Source organism: Ovis canadensis, chromosome 14, assembly GCF_042477335.2.
Source record: "Ovis canadensis isolate MfBH-ARS-UI-01 breed Bighorn chromosome 14, ARS-UI_OviCan_v2, whole genome shotgun sequence".
Taxonomy (NCBI): Eukaryota; Metazoa; Chordata; class Mammalia; order Artiodactyla; family Bovidae; genus Ovis; species Ovis canadensis.
Window position 1 is genome coordinate 21,142,452 of NC_091258.1, and position 21,245 is coordinate 21,163,696.

The 21,245-nt window shown below is 44.2% G+C and overlaps 1 protein-coding gene across 2 annotated transcripts in view; it reads left to right on the forward strand.

Moving 5' to 3' along the window:
* Nucleotides 1-9,401, forward strand: part of GAN (gigaxonin) — a 47,541-nt gene extending 38,140 nt beyond the window's left edge. For both annotated transcript variants that reach the window (XM_069552530.1, XM_069552531.1), the window contains 4 exons: nt 31-167; nt 436-564; nt 7,891-8,000; nt 8,115-9,401. In XM_069552530.1, coding sequence (XP_069408631.1) covers nt 31-167; nt 436-564; nt 7,891-8,000; nt 8,115-8,296 — 558 coding nt within the window. In that variant the 3' untranslated portion in view covers nt 8,297-9,401. The remainder of the gene's footprint in view (nt 1-30; nt 168-435; nt 565-7,890; nt 8,001-8,114) is intronic.
* Nucleotides 9,402-21,245: the final 11,844 nt, after the last annotated feature.

Below are 21,245 nucleotides of genomic sequence, written 5' to 3' on the forward strand. Positions count from 1 at the left end.
GTTGCCTCCCCCACTGCTTCCTCCTTCCAGATTGGCTGCTATGCAGCTATGAAGAAGAAAATCTATGCCATGGGTGGAGGATCCTATGGGAAACTCTTCGAGTCTGTGGAATGCTATGACCCCCGGACCCAGCAGTGGACCGCCATCTGTCCCCTGAAAGAGAGGAGGTGAGAGAATGGGGATGTGGGCTGCGCAGAGCCCCCTTCGCCTGGCTTTCACGTCTCCCTTCTTTTAAACGGATCTTTTATTTGACTTGCCATTTGGTTCATGTAACGCTAAATGAATAATCCACACCCTGAAAAAGGAAGACTCATGTATTTGTGAAACACTGAATGTCACAGAGCTAAAACAAGCAAAAGAGGAATTAGGGAATCAAGTCCTGAGATATACTGATGAATCCAATGCTTAGTATGAATATGTTGCGTGGCCTTTCAGGTTTGGAGCGGTGGCCTGTGGAGTCGCCATGGAATTGTATGTGTTTGGGGGAGTCAGAAGTCGCGAGGACATCCAGGGGGGCGAGATGGTAACTTGCAAGTCGGAGTTCTACCACGATGAGTTTAAAAGGTATTTATGAATGGTTTCATGTGGCTTCTGCAGCTTTCTCTTTATGCTTTCAAAGGCGTGTCTTCACTTCATTTAGTTTTGCTTTCAAATCATGTCACTGAACTTAGCTATTTATGTCTAATGCATGCCGGATATTTATTTAGTGACTTCAGAAGTCTTGGTAACTCATAGGAAAGCCAGAGAAAAATGTTTCTCGAGTGCAGAGCAGTACTTGATGCTTTTGATAGCTTTTAGGAGAAAGTTTAAACTCCTTAACTTAGCAGATATGGCCTTTTGTGATATGACCTGTGTGTACTCTTTCTGCCACTGTGCAACCCAGGTGCTTCACTTGAGTCCCACTGGGTGATATTTTCCCTCCACAACATGGTATCATTGTCCCAGCTCTGTGCTTTCATACTTTTCCTTTTGCCTAAAACTTCCCTTCTCACATTTATCCAGTTAATTTGGCTTCTTCAAAACTCAGTTTAATGATCACCACCAAGAGAGAGAAGGCCTTCTCATGTCTCCCAGTCTTGAGTTAGGCTCCTCAGTCTGTGATCCCATGCCTGTCTTTCTTGGATTGTGACTGTGAACTGACGCTCCTTCAGGGCAAGGCCCAGCTCAGCTTTGGGTCCTAGCTTCTGGCCTCACCCCTGGCCTGTATCAGACACTCAATAAACGTGATATCAGAGATTCTTAAATCATCTGACGGGCTGCCGTACATGTGAGGTGGAGTCGCCAGCATCGGTCCAATCCCCCTCACTTCGCTCCTCTCACCCGTTTTATTATAACCACCGAACAGCATTTTTCTTGCAGTAATATGTTCACATCCTACAGGGAAATTGCGGTGCTAAAGTTAATCTTGTGATAGCATTTCTATCGTGTTGCCAGAAGGGGGTGCCAGAATATAATGTTTAATTTCATATTATTTTAGCGTAAACAATGCACAGTTGCCAAGATTTTAGAAATATGTATGTTATCTATTAATGTATTTTAATTTTATGATGTTTGCATAGCCTATTTGTTTTTTTTCCCTTCAGTTACTGGGGGCAGACAATCTTATGAAAATTTTCTAGACAAAGTGTGAGAGCAATTTGAGAATGCTTGCTACTCTGGTCGGGACAGGGGCAGAATTTCAAAGACTTTTCTATACCTCTCTTCCATAATGTGTTACTGTGAGGGCTGACTGTTCACAGTACAAAGAAGTGTATGAATTTCCTTCCCAAATGAATCTCAAAACAGTTGCCCAAGTTCATTAACAAACCGGGGTCAGTACATTTGGTTTCTGATAAAATATTGATAAAAGCCTTTCTCATAATGACTGAATTACTGTTTGGACAGTGTGAGCTAGAGAGCTGTATCTCACTTGCTGGAATAATCAAGGTTGCTTATGGTTTTACCATTTCCTGTTCCTGTTCTGATTGTATAGGGCTTGAAGCTGGCTGTGAAGTTTTCAATCTCCCTTGATATGCTATCGTCATTAGAACCTTAAGATTTCTCTCAGGTTGTCTCCTGTTTATGGAGTATTGAGTAATAAGAGTATTGGACTTCCCAGATGGCTCAGATGGTAAAGTGTCTGCCTGCAATGCAGGGGACATGGGTTCAATCCCTGGGTCAGGAAGATCCCCTGGAGAAGGAAATGGCAACCCACTCCAGTACTTTTGCCTGGGAAATTCCATGGATGGAGGAGCCTGGGTAGGGCCAGTCCATGGGGTCGCAAAGAGTTGGACATGACTAAGCGACTTTACTTTCACGTTTCACTCTCAGTAAGAGTATTAACTTGCTTTCGTTCGTAATTGTTACACATGACTATTACTTCTTCATTGCTGTTTAAAGTACTTCCCAGTAAAATTCACTTATCTGTAGTTTGCTTATATTCAAGTTCTCAGTGTTTGTTCACAAATAGAATGAAGAAAGCTTGATTTCTGTTGTCAATATATAGGACTCTTGTTTAGATAAAGCTAAACATAAACATACAATACTAAAAAAGAAAAAAAACATACAATACTAAGTGCCATATATTACCTCATTTAACACATTTAATCTTCAAAACAGCCCTCTGAGATACAGGTACTCTTTCATTCCTGTCTTGCATATGAGGAAATCAAAACACAGAGAGGTTGAGTCATGTGCCCCAAAACACACAGACAGCATGTGGCAGAGCTGGCATTTGAACTCGGGCGTCCTGGCCTCAGAGACCACCAGTTCAGATACCACACAATAGTGCCTAAAAAACTTAGTCTTTCCCACGAAAACCTATAGAAGGGGGAAAACATCTGTGAGTAGTTTCTCTCTTTAAAGCTCAGATGTTTCCAAGTGTGTGGTATTTGCATACTTTGGAAGCTGCTGCCAAGTGAACAACCTGCCTTAGATTGAAGACTATTTATTGTTTTTAAGTAATCTCTTGTCTTTCCTGTCTTTGTTCCCTATTTTTAGGTTAAAAGTTTCCTGGAAAAATGCCACATCTTACTATTTTCTGTGTTTCTGACTAAAAGCAAAAGTGTTTGAAGGAAAGCAAAAATTTTTTAAAATTGCCCGTATTTATACCAAGTCACAGTAGCAACTTCGTGTATCCAGAAAGACAGTGTGTCTGTGTCTGCTCTTTGCATCCCTGGTTCTAGGACTGTACTAGACTGGTACTGTCGTCCTCCTGGTGGTCTGTGTTCTGTTTTAAGTCATCTTTGATTCTCTGTTATGCTTCGCATCTCATGAGTTGCCAAATCTTATTTTTTTTTAAACTCTATAGTGTTTTTCACACACACCCACCTTTATTTCTCTGCCACAACTCCAGCGAGTTCCCTGTCATACGTGCAGTGTCCTTGGCCTTCTAACCAGTCTCTCTGATACATTTCACCTACTAGTGCTTTTGAAAGATTAGTCTGCCTTTGGTCATTTCGTTCAGATGGAGATTATTCCTAGTTGCCTCCTCCTCGGGGCCCTCCGTGATCTGAGGTTGAGAAGAACATCCGGCCTTTTCCCCTTTCTTCTTTTCCCGTGTTCTGGAGTGCAGCTCACTTCTTACATCCATCCTGTGTCTTGTTGCCTCTGTGCATGTGCTCAGCCCACGTGCCCTCCCCTTCTCGTTTTTAATAAATCAGTTAACTATTCTCTGAAGTCAAGACCTGTCAGCTTCATCTTTTGATGAACGGATACTTGACAGACATCTCTGACCACTGGCCACATCCCCATATGGTTCTCTGACCTGCAGGTCAGGGACCATTACGGGAGCAAGGGTTAAGTGGAAGTTCCCGGAGCGTTCCTCCCCTGCCAAGGTCGAGAACCAGGGGCAGCGGTGCACGCTGAGGAGCATGCAGACCTCAGTGCCACCATCAAAGACTCGCAAGTACAAGGGTGGGGCCCCACCACATCCCCACGTAATTCACTTAGAGTAAGTAGAAAAGTCAGCTGCAGTTTCGAAAATAGCTGTCAGCTTTCCATAAACTTAAACAGGTGGCTAGGTGGTCACCGACCTAATGATTAACCAGTAGGAGGAGTTAACTGCTAACCTGTGAGAGGAGACTCTGATGAAAGCAGAAATAGCCAAGAAAGAAGTGCAGCTGCAGCCTTTAGGACCGAGGGAAAATGTCCCAGGAAGGAACAAGCTTGGAAGTTTGCTCCCCACCCTGCAGGGCTGGGAGTCACCTCTGTAGAGGAGTGGGTGCAGTGGCCCAGGATACAGCAGAGCCCTGGGATGCCGGGGCCAGAGCTGGTGTGCGAAGCTGCTTGCTGGCTAGCAGAGCACCTCCCCGCAGGTGAGCACCTCCCCGCAAGTGAGCACCTCCCCGCAAGTGAGCACCTCCCCGCAAGTGAGCACCTCCGGGTCCCCTGCACACTGGAGACGGCAGAGCCGACAACCGACACCAGATAAGAAGCCCTTTCCTCTCCAAGCCTTGCAGTCCCTCCAGCGCCCTCTGTTGACAAAGTTTAGCATTGTACTTACCTTCTCAAAGAGCCTGCTCCTATCTGTTCATTTTCTCCATTGTGTATTGTTCCGTTGGTTTCTCCTCTTGTCTTATTTCCTTCCTTTTATTTACTCTGGGTTTATTTTGTTTTTCCTTTTCTACCTTCCTCAGGTAGCATATTAGATTTGTAAAATTTCTCTGCCGCAGTCTCCTACCTTTCCATCGTAAGCCTATTTTCCTCTTTCACTTACGGAGCAGCATTGTGCTAGCTGTGTCCACATCCCTGCGTGGTAGATACTCCCATCATCCGAGTCATCAGAGTTGGCGTCTGTTAATTGTTTAGTGCCCTGAGAAGTGGCTCTCATTTATCTGGCTCTTCTGTTGAGTACGCCTGGGTAACATCCGGGCTCTGTGAGCAGGACGCTCTTGCGGACCTGAGGTCTCCTCTGGCACTCCAGAGAGGGGCTCCCAGCGCTCTGCAGGCAGTGGGCATGCTCAGACTTGGCGGAGCCTCAGGTGCAAGCATTCGTGGGTCCAGTGCCCGTGAGACATGAGGTCAGCGATCGCCCGATTTCATTTGCAGGGATAGCTCTTAGTTTTTCCCTTTCCCTGTTTATTAGAGGCAGCTCAGGGGCAGGGGCCAAGTTGTATTCCCAGTCCCACAAACTGCTTGATACCAATCAGCTTTCAGATATTAGAGGAATCAGATCTTCACTTTATAGCAGCTTGGTCTCTGAGTTGTTCCGTGATCTCGGACAACATTCTGCTTCTGCATTTCTTGGGATTCAAAATAGGGAATGTACCACTCTGTAACAGTCTGGGGAGAGTGTGCATTGGGAAAAAACAGAGCGCTGCTCTTAGTGAAATAATTATACGTGCTCCAGTAGTGAGTGGAGGCCTGGACATTGGTGGTGCTAAAGGGCTTACATACATTTCCTCTAATTGAGGTCTGCTTTGACCTGGCTATGCTTTTAGCTATGAAAGGGAATTGATCAAATTTACTTAAGTGAACATTATTATATAGCAGAGTCTAGTTTGTTTTGTTTTAAAGTAAAAAAACAAAAACCTTTTATTTGGGAATAATTTTAGACCTGTAGAAAAGTAGCAAAAATAGAGTTCCCATAAGCTATTCACCCAGCTTCTCCTACTGTTAACATCTTACATGCTGTAGTATTCACCTTGGTACGGTATTATTAAGTAAACTACAGACTTTATTCAACACCAGTTCATCCACTAATATCTTTTACCCAAACTGCAGCTGACGTTTCTAGTTGTTCTAAGTGAATTAAGTGGGGATGTGATGGGGCACCACCCTTGTGCTTGGGAGTCTTTGAAGGTTATTGGATGTTTTTACTAGGCTGTCTCTCCACCTGGGCTTGTCTGATGATGTCTTGTGATGAGGCTGAGGCTGTGCGTTGGAGGTGGGGATCCCTCATAAGCGCTTCTGGGCCCTTCTCTGCGTGGTGTCGGGGGAGAGGCGCTTTGTCCCGTCACTGGTGATGCTAATCTTGGTGACTTGGTTAAGGCGCCGTCTGTGGGGTTTCCCCCTGGAAAGTCACTGCTTCCCCCTTTGTAATTCATGAATATCCTGGGAGAGATAATTTGAGAGTATGCAAACATACTGTTTTTCCTTAAAGTTTCCCCACTAATGGAGCGCCCTCGGTGGACTGGCCTCACGGAAGTTAGAGCCGTGCTGTTTGCCTCCGGGGGTCTTTCTGCTTCCCTCGTTCCTTCTCCCTCTGTCAGCTGGAATTCTGTAAAGAACACCTGTCTCTTCTCCCTATTTTCTTTAATGGATTCAGCCGTTTATTTATATCGGTATGGACTCACGGATATTCATCTTACTCTCTGAGTTGCCCAGCCAGGACTGTCGTTGACTGAGTTGCTCCAGCTGCGGCCGTCAGGAGCTGCATGCTGGCTCTGTGTCCTCTGACACACCTCACCCTTTTTGAAGCGCTTCCTCCATGGCAGCGCAAGATGGTCCAGGCTCATCTTGTGTTTTCTGTCTCAGCTGTGGAATCAGCCACTTCATGGAGCTTTGGCTCCTTTTCATGGTTATTAAATTGATTTTCAACAGAAGAGCCAAGGCAATTCAGCGGGGAAAGAAATGTCTTTTTAGCAAATGATGCTGGAAAAACTAGCTAGCTATATGCCTAGATATAAGGATAAAAAGGACTTGACTCTTATACCTCACACCATATACCAAAGGTAACTTGAAGTGTATCATAAGACCTAAATGTTAACACTGAAACAATAAAATTTCCAGAAATTTTAATTTAAAAAACTTTTGCAACTTTGGAATAGGCAAAGATTTTTCTAGAAGGACATAGAAAGCGTGAACTATAAAAAGAAAAAAAAAAGATAAACTGGAATTCACCAAAATTAAAAAACTGCTGTTCTCAAAAGTCCCCATTAAGATAATGAAAAGACAGCCTACATGCTGGGGAAAAGGATCTGTGATACATATATCCAACAAAGGACTTGTAACTGTAAAATAAAAGAGAATCTTAAAATTCAGTAAGACAGAAAACCCAGTTTGAAAAACGAACAGATCTTTGAGCAGACATTTCACCAAAGTAGATACACAAAGTGTCCAGTAAGCACACACATAGATGCTCAGCACCATTAAAGTGAAAAAAGACCGACAGTACCAAGAGCTGGCAGAAATGCCCAGCAGCTGGAATTTTCACGTTGTTGTTCATTGACATGCAAAAGGACACAACACCCTGGAAAACAGTGGGCATTTTCTTATCAAAGGAAATATACCTTTAACCGTATAAACAAGCAATTCCATAGCATAAGCCCACAAAAGAGCTTTGCCCTCTAATGTCCAAAATAGCTTCACTCAAAATAGCCAGACACTGGAAAGTTAGTTAATCCCATAGTAGTGTCAGACTCTGTGATTCCATGGACTGCAGCCTGTCCTGCTCCTCTGTCCATGGGATTTTCCAGGGCAAGAATACTGGAGTGGGTTGCCATTTCCTTCTCCCAGGGATCTTCCCAACCGGGGGATCGAACCCAGGTCTCCCACATTGCAGGCAGACTCTTTACCAGCTGAACCACAAGGGAAGGTTGACACTAGAGGCTGCCCAAATGAACCTGAACAGGTCAATGATTGACAAATTCTGCTACACCAGTGTAGGGCAGTCCTACGTAAAATAACAAGAAATGAGATAATGATGAAGCCACAGCATGGGTGAATCTCAGGAACACTGTGCTGAGGGACAGGAGCACACTGAATAGTGGTCTCTGTGATCCAATACATGCCACCTTCCGGAACAGACACGCCTCAGTCTTCAGTGACAGGAGGGAGATGAGCGTTTCCCCAAGAGGGGCTGTGGGGGTCGTGCCTCCTGTTGGCGGCGCCCCGAGTTTTGTCATCTCAGCCGGCCCAGAGTCACGGGCCATCTTCTTAGCCTCCTTCATCCTGTCCCTCTGTTTTCAGGTGGATCTATCTTAATGACCAGAATCTATGCATCCCGGCCAGTTCGTCTTTCGTGTACGGAGCGGTCCCCATAGGCGCCAGTATCTACGTCATCGGAGATCTCGATACAGGTCAGCGTGTAAGAACGATCTCGCGGGAGCCGTTTCCCGGGCGGGGGGTGGTGCTCAGGGCCCGAGGCGCCCCAGGCACGGTATGTCACCTCTGCTTGTTCTCCTGGGGCGCAGGCACCAACTACGACTACGTGCGCGAGTTCAAAAGGAGCACGGGGACCTGGCAGCACACCAAGCCCCTGCTGCCCTCCGACCTGCGCCGCACGGGCTGCGCGGCCCTGCGCATCGCCAACTGCAAGCTGTTCCGCCTGCAGCTGCAGCAGGGCCTCTTCCGCATCCGCGTGCACTCGCCGTGACGCGCGGCCGCGGGACGCGCAGCTGCTGACCTCGCCCCGGCCTCCGTGCGGTAACGCGGGTGGTTTTCTAACGCCTTGAAGCCTGGGCTTCAGCTCTTGTTCCGGAGAAAACGTAAACTGCTGGGAAAAAAACTATCGAGGGGGGGATTCCGTTTCTCCCGTAGGTGTGTCCCTAGACCAACCGGGGCTAGTCAGTGTCCCAGGAAAAGGGAAGTGGGAATCCTTTCGTGTAAAATATGGAAGTTAAAGCCCTAAGGTGCATTTTCCCCGAGGGGATATCATATCTGACTGACCGCTGTGTTCAAGTACCTGGCTTTGGTTGGGGAAAAAAAAAAATCCGTATATGCAAATCAACATATCCAAACATACCGGGATTGCTTTTCCACTGCACTTGGAAGGAGATATTATGCCTAACTCTGCCCAACCATTTAAGGGTTTGTGCCTAAAAATGTTAGTTTGGACTCAATGCCAGTTAGTCTCCACTTAACTACTAGTTCTCTATCCTAAGAATCTTTTTTGAACTAAATTATGATGAATCAAAAAACTAAGATAAAATTTCTCTTGTATGACATTCTATCTTAGTAATCTAAAGGGTCAGTAAATTAAGGAGTCAGGTGGCAGCCCCCCTGTGACTTTAAAGGAAGTTGTAACTTACTGTGTTAATTCAGAGGAAGATGCCTCATGCTGTCATGTCTGGGGTTGAGAAGGATCTCCTGCAGTGCCATTCTTCCTTTGCAACTAAGCAGAACCATTTTATAAATCTGAGGACATTAGTAAGTAGGAGATTTTATAAAAGAAGGACCCGAGTCAGACAAATAATAAAGGTCTGCTATGACCAAAAAAGAAAAAAAAAAAAAAAAAGGTCCAGAGAAAACCATATAGGGATCAAAAACTTAACAAAAAAAAAAAAAAATCTGCCTGAAAGCACACACAGTCTTGTTTACTACTGTCTAGGGTTTGAAAATGTCTTAGAATGCGAATCCATGTTAAGAATCAAGCCTTTGTAGCAGAATTTTCTCAATGCCGTTCACTAGTACGAGTTTCTGACAAATTACATAACAAGTAAAGTTTGGCTGGTAGAATAAACTACCTCAACTTAATTTCATTCTGTTCATAGTAGAGCAAATTAATCCTTTCCTCCTTTCCTCTCTCTCCATGTCAACCCACATTGACCCCACTTCCCATGGGGGAAAAAAGTCTGTCATTAGTGGCACTTAACCTTGTAAGATACTTTGTTTTCCATTTGAATTATGCCACTTTCATGTGAAACCAGGGACTTCAAAGTGCTTGATGACTTTATCATTTGAAATTTATGCAATATCAGATTTCTAATCAATATAGAGGTCTTTATTTCTAATTGTTTTCTACAGCTTTTTTTTCCCCCTCCCTCTTAGTATATGGCTGTAAGAAGCAGCATTTAAAGATTAACAAATGTATCCTTTGGTTATAAATTTGAGAATAGGAATTTCTTCTGGAAACTTCCTGCCTAGAATGTTTGTATGCTTTTCACATGCATATGAAACATCACTTGTGTTCTTCCACCCAGAGACAGTAGAAGGGGGCCTATGTGCAGTTTTTTTCTTCTACGTGTTAGAAGTCAGTCCAGTGCTAGAAAAGGTCAATGAGCAGCCTTGCCTGTGGGGATTCTGAAGAATGCTATGTGTGCACATTGCCTCTCCATCCTGGCAGAAGACGTGGGTCACAGAGCCACGGGGTTTCCATCTTCTCTATCAGAGGCACTAGGCCACTCAGTAGCAGATCTGACCCCTAAGTCAAAGCCAGCCTCTTTGCTTTGTGCTGTGTACCAGTCACCTGTTGTCTGCACGCTTTCCCCAGGATGTCTTGGATGTCTTTTAATCAAGGCAAACTGCATGGCCACTGCAAAGAAAGAAAACTTTCTTTGTACAACTAGATGTTAATTTTATGGGAAATAAACTGCCGAAAGAGTGGGTTTTCTTTGGTAAAATGCCCTGTACAGAACAGAACCTTGGCCTTCAGAAGCTACCACTGAGGTGCATTAAAGTGGTAACCGATGTCCTGTTAAAGCTGTGACAGTCAGCAATTCTCTTTTCTTTAATTTCTGAAGTTTAAAGTTCTTTCCAGGCTACGCCAGGCCTCTCCAAGGAGACAGTTCATTGTTCAGGAGTGAATGAGTCCCTGTTGCAATACTATCAGTGCCTGCATGACTCGGTCAATTCATTTTATAAAAGTTTTATTATTATTCTTTAGTTCGTTGACACTGTAGCTGCAAAAGTTAGGTAATGTTTTCTAAAAGTAAATTTGCCACATAATATGGGATGCAATAACCAACAAAAGCTGCTAAGTGCCAAACTGTTATTTTATTATATATAAATATAAAAATATTACATTGAAGTGTTGGGATATATTTAATTTTATTATGTTCCAAAATTAATCATGACTTTCTTGTAAATCACAGTTACGTCAGTATTGTGAAGTAAATTTGAACTCATTTCACTCAAGTTTGTATTTTAACCATCCACTTATGCCTTGAAACATCCTTTCTTGGTAAATTTTTGATACTTCTTTTAACAGAAGGCACTTTTACCAGGTGTATGTTGAAATGAGCGGCTAAAGATAGATCTTAAAATTTAAAATACAATATCTTGGGGGGAAGTGCAATTTATTTTCATTATCCAAGTTGTCTCAGGTTAGAGTAAGTGAATATTGAAAGGATTTCTTCTAGGCTACAGTCTAAAGTAGGTTTGTTTGTTTCTTTGTTTAATACATCCAAACATAGTTGTTGGTTTTTTTTTTTTTTTTTTTCAAAGATTTAAGTGTTTAATTTAAAATGAAGTTTTAAATTTTTTTTTGATAGTGCTTATATCCTGTGAGAGATAAAAGTGTGTGTGTGTGTGTGTGTGTGTGTGTGTGAGAGAGAGGGGGAGAGAGAGAGTGTGTATATGTGTGATGTGATTTGGTATGTCTGTTTATATATGTTTACTTTTGGAATTGTCATTCCAAACTACATATATTATTGTCTCCTGGTGCTTCAGAGAAATTCTTGAGCCTCTGGCCCTTCAGCTTATACTACTGTGTTAAACTCATGTTGAGTGAATATATTGATGTATTTGTAGTTTGTAGTAAGTTTTACTTGGCATTTGCATTTCTTTTCTTTAGCTTAGTAAAAACAGTGCTTACCAACTCATAGTTGGTATACTGTAAAAATTTGGCCTAAGAAATTTCTAAATTCATCATTTGTTTCACTAATCCGTTCTTTGATCGCCATCAGGAGTTGATAGTTAACAGTAGGCTTTTTTCAAACTGTGCAGCAACCAAAAAGGAATATTTGGGGGATGTTGGACAGTATACTGTTTGTCGTGAAGTATTGTCTCACCTTGCACTACCACTTTAGTGATGGCACTTTCTTCAGTGACACTTTGGAAGTGCCATTTTGTCCTTTATGAGCGGGGAGTTCCCTGGGCGATGCACCAGAGATACAGCCTTTGTATTGACGTGGTAAAGACAGGGCTCCTTTGCTGTAGCACTGCAGTTACTCAGGGTAGCAGGTTAGGGTTCTAGAGAAATGTGTTAGCTGCCTTGGTCCATTGGGTTTCTGCCCGGTGCGTTCTTACCACAGTGCACCAGACCAGGGATCCCGCGAAATTTTCCAAGGAGCTCTAAAAACACTACAGTATTACCTTCTAGAATGTTGGCCCTCTTGATTCAAGAGGCGGCTGCCTGTGGTCAGATGAAGACATGCAACTGTCCAGGGAAGGAAAGAGGCGGCATTTCCAGTGCATCCACTTTGAAGGTGCTGGAACCCCGTCACAGAGCACCCAGTGGGAGGGAAGGGAAGGGTGAAGCTGCTTGGATTCAGGGGCTGCCCTTTGTGCTCTGAGAGAAGTGATCCTGCTTGGCACAGAAAAGCCCGCCCTTGGTTTAATCACCAGTGTTGATTGAGCTCCTACTCAGAATTCTGCTTGGGCTTCTGAGGAGCATCACAGCGAGGCAGGTGAAATACGGCCCTCCCTCTAGACTGTAAACTCCTCGTGGGAAGGACCCTACCTTAGTCTTCTGCTAATCACAGTACTTGGCACACAGTAGGTAGTCATGTATTATGACCAATGAATATGGTGTCCTTGCGATCCAAGTTAACACTCTTCACAGGATTGAAAGTGACTTGCTGTTAAGTGAGATTTTTAAATGAGAGAAGCTTTGTACACGGATGGGCCGGCCTCCTAACATAGAGCTGGAAACCTGTACAGAATACAAAAAGCAAAGTGCCTGACCTGTATTATGCACAGCTCTGTGGTCTCTGTCTGTGCCATAGGATTTTTGAGACCCTATCTTCAGCATACCTAATAATGTCTATCACATTTTTTTTTTTTCACTGCTTTTTATTTGGGGCTCAGAATCTTCCCAGAACATACTCTTTGACCCTGACTTGCCTGTGATAGGTGCAGTGCTCTCTGGCAGACAGAAAGCATCCCCATAGATACAGCTTCATTCCCCACTTCAGATGTGAATGGAAACCAAAAAGTGGGATCCAGTCTTTGGACTCTCATTTCACTGTTCAGCCCATTAGAATATCACTTAATATTATAGGCAGGCAAGTATTTTAATTATATAAGAATCACTTATAGTGTAACTTAAACTCCCAAACATAACCTTTACAGGTTACACAAATATAAACTAAAAGATCTTTGGTTTTCTTTGTCAGTTAGCTGTGGGAAATTTAAGAATTTACTAAAGTCGTAAGAGCAGAGGTAATAAGTATTTGCGTTTGAGAGAGAAGCTGTTTTTACTTTGAAAAGCTGAAGCTTCACTTACCCTTCGCTTTCTTACCACATTTAAGGGAAAAGATGCTGTGTCTTAGAATGCTGAGGAAAGCATTTTTCTGGTTTTCTAGCAATCCATGAAGTATTCTTTGAGGCTGGTTCAGAAATGATAGAAGTTCGTGCTCAGCGGTGAGGAGCGTGGCACACGTGCTGCCATCTGGGGAGAGCGTGAGCTCGGGTGAGCCGGCCCTGCTGTTGCCAGTGAAATGGAGCTGGCGGCTTCAGCTATTCTTTTTTTTGGTGGGGGGGGCACACCACCTAGTAAAACTTGGAAACGTTTTGTATTTTTTCAGAGGTAATTCTATTATTTTAATTTTAAATGTGTCTCAACTTTGTCACAGTGTGACATGTGCCATGTGAGAACCTCACATGTAACTCTTATCTCCTCTGGTCTGATTCAGACCCTTTAGGAAAATTAGTTCTTGCTCAGTTTTCCCTTTGAAGCTCTCTAAGTGGAAGGACTTTTCAGCGCCTTCCCTTTCTTATGAAAGTAAATATCTACTTTCTTTTTGCTCAGTCACTAAGTCTTGCCCGACTCTCTGCAACCCCATGGACTGCAACACGTCAGGCTTTCCTGTCTTTTACTATCTCTCAGTTTGCTCAGATTCATGTCCATTGAGTTGGTGATGCTGTTTAACCATCTATCTCATTCTCTTGCCCCCTTCTCCTCCTGCCCTCAGTCTTCTTACCCAGCATCAGGGTCTTTTCCAATGAGTCGGCTCTTTGCATGAGGTGGCCAAAGTATTGAAACTTCAGCATCAGTCCTTCCTATGCACACCCAGGACTGATCTGCTTTAGGATGGACTGGTTGGATCTCCTTGCTGTCCAAGGGACACTAAAGAGTCTTCTCCAACACCACAGTTCAAAAGCATCAGTTCTTCAGTGCTCAGTTTTCTTTATAGTCCAACTTTCAAATCCATACATGACTACTTGAAAAACCACAGCCTTGACTATATAGACCTTTGTCAGCAAAGTTTTGTCTTCACTTTTTAATACGCTATCTAGGTTTGCCATAGCTTTCCTTCCAAGGAAAAACTACCTTTTAATTTCTAATAACATTTAATATCTAATAACATTGCTTAATTAGCTAGTGAGACATATCCGTTGCCTTTTCTTTTTCCTGTTGAGATAAAAAATAATCTTCTAAAATTGCTACTCAACTGAAATTTGGGCTGATTTTGATATTGGTGTCCCCAAGGCCCAACAGAATTGTTGCAAATTCTTAAATCACTGTGATTTGAATTAGAGAGGGTGCAGGGGATGCCAGCCCTCAGAGTCTGGGTACACACTGCATAAGATCACGTGGGGAAGACTTAGCCACTTCCTGTGACCCAAGTGAATGGCCGCTTCAAATAATTCAGACCCCAAGTGGCCATAGGTTCATCTTTCTGGCTGGTGAATTATATTTATTATAACTTCATTTTTAGCATTGCAGTAGAAGTTTTTAAGGACTTTATTTGTATTCCCCTCACTCATCAGTTACAAGGTGTACCTTAGAACCTTGAAGTACACTTTTTCGAGTTACACGGAGGAACTTGGTTCAAAGATGACTGTACAAATAGTTTGCTTCATCATGTTTCCTGTTTAATTGGATGAGAATCACACATGCACTTATTCCCTTGTTCTTCGTGTTTATAGGAAAAACTGTTCTCAGCTACCTCATTATGTAGTGTTGTGCTTGATCCCCTGCCAACTGAGAAGAATTCAACACATTCTGTCCTTTAACAAAAGCCTGGAAGCAAGCAGTAAGCGGCCTTGAGGAATACAATTCTCTAAGGCGTAGTTTCCATTTTACTTTTAATCAGGAGGAACAGTAATTCTCCTAGAGCTGCTGCATAGTGATTACTTGAAACTCGACTTGAACTTAAAGAATCTTTACAAGGCTATGTTTTCGTAGCATAGAAAAGTGTGTTTCAACACCGCTGCTATGTGAAATAGTAGGCTTCATTGCCACGGTCATTCACAGCAGATAGGAAAACATGTCTGTCTGCCATTTGACCCAGTGGTTGGGATTCAGATGCTTGGGGTTGCTGTTCTTCATATTCTACAAGGTGCTAGTGGAAGCAGTTTAAAGATCTAATAGGTGTATTTTCGTGAATTTGTTACCCAAGATTCTTACCTTTGATGAAAGTATAGGGCTCCTCATGAAGTTCCTCTGTTCTGATAACCTGGGGTTTTACAATGAAACTGAAAGTGCAGAGTTGAGTTGACCAAACAACACAGAACTGCATTATACTTAAAATCACAAGTGATCGGATTTGTCTGGTGTGTCAGTGGAATGTCCCTAACTTCCTCCTGTACAGGGTACACCTGGGCGCTGTCCTCCCCAGCACCGGTCAGCTTACCTGGCTGGTGAGTTAGGGGCAGCTCTCAGGTCCTTCAGTTCTTCAATCCGGGGGTGATTTCTTATTAGGAATTACCTAGGACCCCTGATGGCCAAAAAGAGTTATGCCCGTTCCTGGCATACTGGAATAACTTACATACCAGGTAAAATCTAAAACCTTCACTGTCCCTGTGCATTAATAAGATATAATGGTTAGGCTTGTGCTTTTCATACTAAAGGGCTTGCTCCCCTCAGCAGGATTCTGGCAAAGTTCTTCTCAGGTGGATCTAGCCGTGGGCGGGGACCTCTTTTTGGTTTCCAAGAGAGCCAAGGTTCACCCCCGGACAGCCCCAAGCTTCCCTGGTTGTAACGATTTTGAGGAAATTGTAAACAGTCTCGGTACGGCGCCAGGCGAACCAGGTGGTCGTGAGCATGCGCGGGCGTCCGGGGCGCGGTGCATGCTGGGTTTAAAGATGGCTTCCACCGCCTCGTGCCCCTCGAAGCCCGTCACCCCGGAAGCAGAGGACGGGTGTTCAGCTGCCGGGGATCCTGTGGAGAGCCAGCGGAGTGAGAACCGTGAGAGCTTGGCGCCTTGTGCACAAATTGGGGGTGGTTGGGACCTCGGCTGCAGTTGCCGCCCGTCCCAGCCGCAGTCTCCCCTCGCTCAGTATCCCGGCCTCAGAGCTGCTTCATGCTCGCGTCTGCCGCCACAGGATACACAAGCAAGCGTACGTTGGCTTTTACAAGATGCGTATTTTTTGGATCCGGGTTACCGCTCTCCTGCTTCTCTAAAACCTGGAATTCAGGATAATTCTAGACAGTGGAAACACCCCAAGATACGTGTTTAGGATATTTAGAGTGGTTATAAATATACTTTGTTTCAGGGTTGCTTAATGAAGTACTCTAATAATAATTAAAACTTTCTGGAAGTTGAATTTTTCTTTTTTCCCTAAAATATAAAAGGTAGTAGTCAGTGCTACTCAAGTAAATATTTTCTAGGTCTCAGTTTGAGATCACTAGACCTAAACTACTTCTCTGAACTTGGATGTTGTGTGGAACCTAAAGACAAACTTTGTGTTGTGTGTGTGTGTGTAGAACTTATATACCTTCAACTAAAGAAGGGTTATTTAACAGGGATATCAAGAGTGAGCTACTTAACCCTTTTATAAAGTCGCTTCCTTGCCAGTTCAGATCATGGACTGGACTGCTGTATTTAGTGGTACGTGACTTATCCAGCTTATTTTGATTCAGTAAGACATTTTATAAAGTCATTCTTGATATTTTTGTGATTGAGAAAAGGAAGTAGAAATAGGTTTAAAGGAAGTGAGAAATAGGCGCTATTGATGAGAATGGTCCTTGTGTCCACACAGATGGGAATAATCTAGCAGTGTGCATTCTTAATGTTTTCTTTAATAACGTATAAAAATATAGATGACAGAAGCATTGGGTGTTGGGTGCTTATTTTACACTCTAATAACATGGCTAAATATAGTCTTATGTCCAGATTCACAGAAGACAGTTCCCAGTTGAAAGGGAAACAAACAAACTGGGGGATGGGGTGGAAATCATTGATAATTTGAACATAAGCCAGCTGTTTAAAGTAGTGCCCTTGTCTGTGTGTAGGGGTTGGTAGTCAGATGAGGAAGTGTGTTTTGTCCACCCCCTGCACTGATGGGCCCTGGGAACCAGCATCCAGGAGGATGCGAGCCAGGCTGGCGGGCGCTCTGGAGGCTCTAACAAGAATCTCTGGAGGCCCCAGGCTCTGGCCTGCTGGGCTTTAGAAGGAGCAGTTGTGCGTGTCCCAGAGCACTGCCTCCTTGCCCAGGCCAGGAAGCAGAAACTATAAGAGGTAAAATGTTTCTGTCACTTTTAGAACTTTCTAAAATTGCCTCATAATAAACTGGGTGCCTCCTGTGGTTCAGCGTGCTTGGCTCTGAGGATCACCCCAAAGCTGCCCTCTGCAGCTGTGTCTCGCGGGAATGAGAGTCAGCCAGGGGAGTCTTGCATGGTGTGCAGATATTGTCACAAGCTCCAGAGCTTGGAGGTTCTATAAACAGTTTAGTTTAAAAAAAAAAGAGGGGGGAAATGTTTGTGCTTCAGCTTTCACATTGTTTTTGGGGGAGAAGGGTCTTGTTCCTCTCGTGTGTGCCATCTCCCATTCTCCTCCCTGCCCGCCACCTGCTCACCATCTCCTGACTGTGGCCGCTGGCCTGAGGCACAGCCAGTTTGAGCAGAACCTTCATAAACAGACAAATCTCTAGAGACTTCCCTAAAACCGTAATTGTCAACTAGACAGTGATTCTTGCTCTTTCTATACTTTTTGTTGTAAATCTCTCAGTATCTCTGCAGACTTAAGAAAGCTAATAAGTCAAAATCGTATTCTTTTAAGCAGGGCTTAGGTGACCTATGGCCTGGGATGCCATTGAGGGGACCATGCAGTGGGGAGAGTTGGGTTGGCCGACCTCTTCCAGCACCTTCTGACTCCAGGAATGGGTCCACTCACTAGTGGGTCACTTTGTCATCCCTTGGGAAGTGTCTCCAGAGGACCTGTCTCCTCCCAGGCTCTATCCCTCTTCCGTGAAAGCCATGCAGCGGGGGCTCCACTCCCTCTGTGTGTCTTTCCCGATGCCACCTGCCCCAAAGCTCAGGAACCGAGCAGAGGCTGGGCCGGGCGCACAAGCCCAAGTCGTCGGGAGGGTGTCCATGTTGTTCTCCAGATCTGTGTCTTCTGCGCATGCCCTTGGTCATCTTCACTCACTAATAATCCTTGGTTTGACCCAGTGTTGATTTACCTCCCATGCCCCATTGTGCCCACACGGGCTGCGGGCAGCATCTCCAAGGACGCAGGCGCTTCCCACAACTTCTCACTGGGCAGTCGAAGAACTTTAGTCAAGGGAGAAGGAGATTATTTTGGTCATGTTCTCAAGTGTACCCTTAGTCATGTACTTTTGCAATCGCATCTCCACCCTGCCCTCTATTCTCATCCCATAGCCTCTCCCAGCCTGATTTTTTTAGCTGCTTGATTTAAGTATCCAAGAAAAGGGCGGGGGATGGGAACGGGGCCCATGGTGGTGCTGGGGGCGGGAGGGTGGTGCGGGCGGACTCTTCTGGTTCCCCAGCCCATTAGTCTAACAATATGAGTTGAAAAGGCATTCTTCTGGGAGCCCCTGACTTGGCCTTTATGACCAGCACTTTCCGCAGCCAGAGAGCCAGAGTGGTCACCCAGGCTGGGCAGCCTCCAGGGTCTGCACCATTTTGCGCCTCTCACGTGACAGCCGGGGGCGGGGGTGCAGGGAGCAGAGCCTCAGGTGCCCCCGTCGTGCTGACCCAGGCGTGGCCAAGCACATCTCAGCGGCTCCTTAAGCAACTAGACAGGAACAGCCTCCCTGGGGCCCGGGTTGTCCCCACCTTCCACAGCTGCCCTGGAGGTTCTCAGGGCTCCTCCTGGAGCCCAGGCAAGGGGTCCTCGTGCCGCAAGTTCTACCTCAGCACCCAGCCACCTGGCACCATGCAGGGCCCAGCTCTTCCTTTTCTCTTATTTATCTCTGCTTAGAAACACACTGCACTCCAAATGGTGAATAGGATTGGAAATTAGAATTACTCGTTTACAATAAGAAAGAGACCCATCTCTTCATATTGTTGTTTTTTTTTTTTTAAGGAATTTTTGCTTCAGAAGAAACTCCAGAACATAAATGTATTCTTGTTAACCTAGGCATATGCTCATTGAATTTGACTATGCTTTGTAAAAAAAAAAATAATAATAATGTAGTAACATGGGGCAAAAGGGTATCATCAGCTTAAAAACAAACCTTCAGTGTCGGTGGGTTTAGCATTGTTTTCCTGTAGAGGACTTCAGAAGTCAAGTGCTACATGAAAACCAAGATCAGCCACGTTCCACGGGGTAGATGATTTTATGGTGGGAAATGTCTCAAGTGGCCTTCAGTTGAAAAAAGCACAGGCTCTCCTAGCAGCACTCAGTTTTTAAAAAAAAAAAAAACAGTATCAGTGGCTTTTTCTGCTGATGGAATTCTTTTCATTTTGACTCATCTGTAGCACTGCTTTTGTCTGGTTCCTCATTCCTGTGCCCCTTCAAGTCGCCGGTGACATAGAAACACTTGTTTTGTTTTTACTAATACCCCTTGTGAATTGGTACGACCATAAAAAAAGGAATCCTGTTCTCAGCAGAACTTTTGAAGTCCTATCACAGCCCATTCTGCAGTTGCACCAACAGAGCTGAGAGTGATCAATGGATTTAACCAAAGCACCTCCCTCCTCCACCCACTCCCCCCCATCCTCATCAGGCCCCCGGCAGACTGCTTTCTCACTGTGTTCCTGGTGACGAGAGATGCTCGTCCCTGTCTGTGGATGGGGCCCATCCATCACTCATCCTAAACATGTAGACTCAGTTTTCTCTCACTGACCCCAGTGTCCCACTGTGAGACAAGCCTGCCAAGAAAATTCCTTGAAACAGGGCCGCAGGTTCAGTGTGGCTCTCCCAGACTCAGGGCTGACCCTCACAGTGGGCCCTGGCCCGACAGAACGACCAGCAGACACACTGTGACCAGTTCACGTTGATGTATGGCAAAAACCCATCACAATATTGTAAAGTAATCCTCTGATTAAAATAAAAAGCAGAAAACACTTCTGTTGGCTGGTTGCCTGTGCAGTACCAGCCACCATGTGTGACAGTCACCCTTGTCCAGGACCAGTTTGTAGCACACTCCTGATTTGTCATTCTGATGCTTTTAATGCCACAAAGCAAAGTCCACGAATACCAAATTCCCAAAATGCCATACCAAAATTCATCCTGTTCTAAATGTAGATCTTTGTTTAGTTAACGTAGCTACATTTTCTGACATGGTACATATAGTAGAGTTTTTCATTTAAATCCTGCCGCTTTTATTACCTGGTAAGCTTCCAAGTTGACCAGTCTACTTAGACGTGTTTTCAGATGAGGTTACATTGTGTGTGATAAGGTATCCTGATCTTTAGAGAGAGACCTAGTACTGAAAAACAAAACTAGAGATTTGCAATGAAACATATATAAGCTAGACAGAAGACATTCTAGAGAAAGTTCAAAGTATTTCAAGTACCGGGAAGTTGCAACTTGTAGCATTATCCTCCCCGAATTCAGTAGGCTAGCAGAGAAATTGTGCTAATGTGATTTCATTGAAATGTCACCTCTCAAACATTCTGTGGTCCAAGTGTACTCGTTTGTTCCGTGGAGTAATTTTCTATTCCGTTGCTGGTATGAAACTTTAGTGAACTTGAAGTAAATTTGAATTAGTAACCTTTCTTACGAAGTTGCTCTGTGGTTCACAAGTAATCCTCATGCAGAGAGGCTGTGTTAACTTTCTTAAATTAAGTAGCACGCACTTTGTTTATCTGCTTCGGTTTATTGTGGGGTAACTACGGGGTCCCCCCGTCTCACGAGCACAGGATTTGTGCTTTGGGAGCATTCTGCAGTTGTGCTGTCCTCTAGTGCTAAGGATCAGTGAAAGTGTTTTATCTTTTTTATGTAGTTTGTACTGACTGGATTTTATAATTGTAAGAAAACAGAAACAGAGTGTTGTATTTTGATCTGAAATTTGTCTATGGTAAAGTAATTTTGTTTTACGTATTGGAAGTTCATTTAAAACTTGAAATATTTTCTAGAAGGGTACCGAACAAATGAATTGTCTTTAAGCTGTTTAATTAACCTAATAAAACAATTTGATGGGGAAGGCATTGTAATTGATTGTCGTTTTTACAGTGATTCCTGCCGAGTTAGCACTGTCGGTACAGCTTGGCTGGACCTGGCTTCTGAGTGGAACGTGGTCCCTGTACA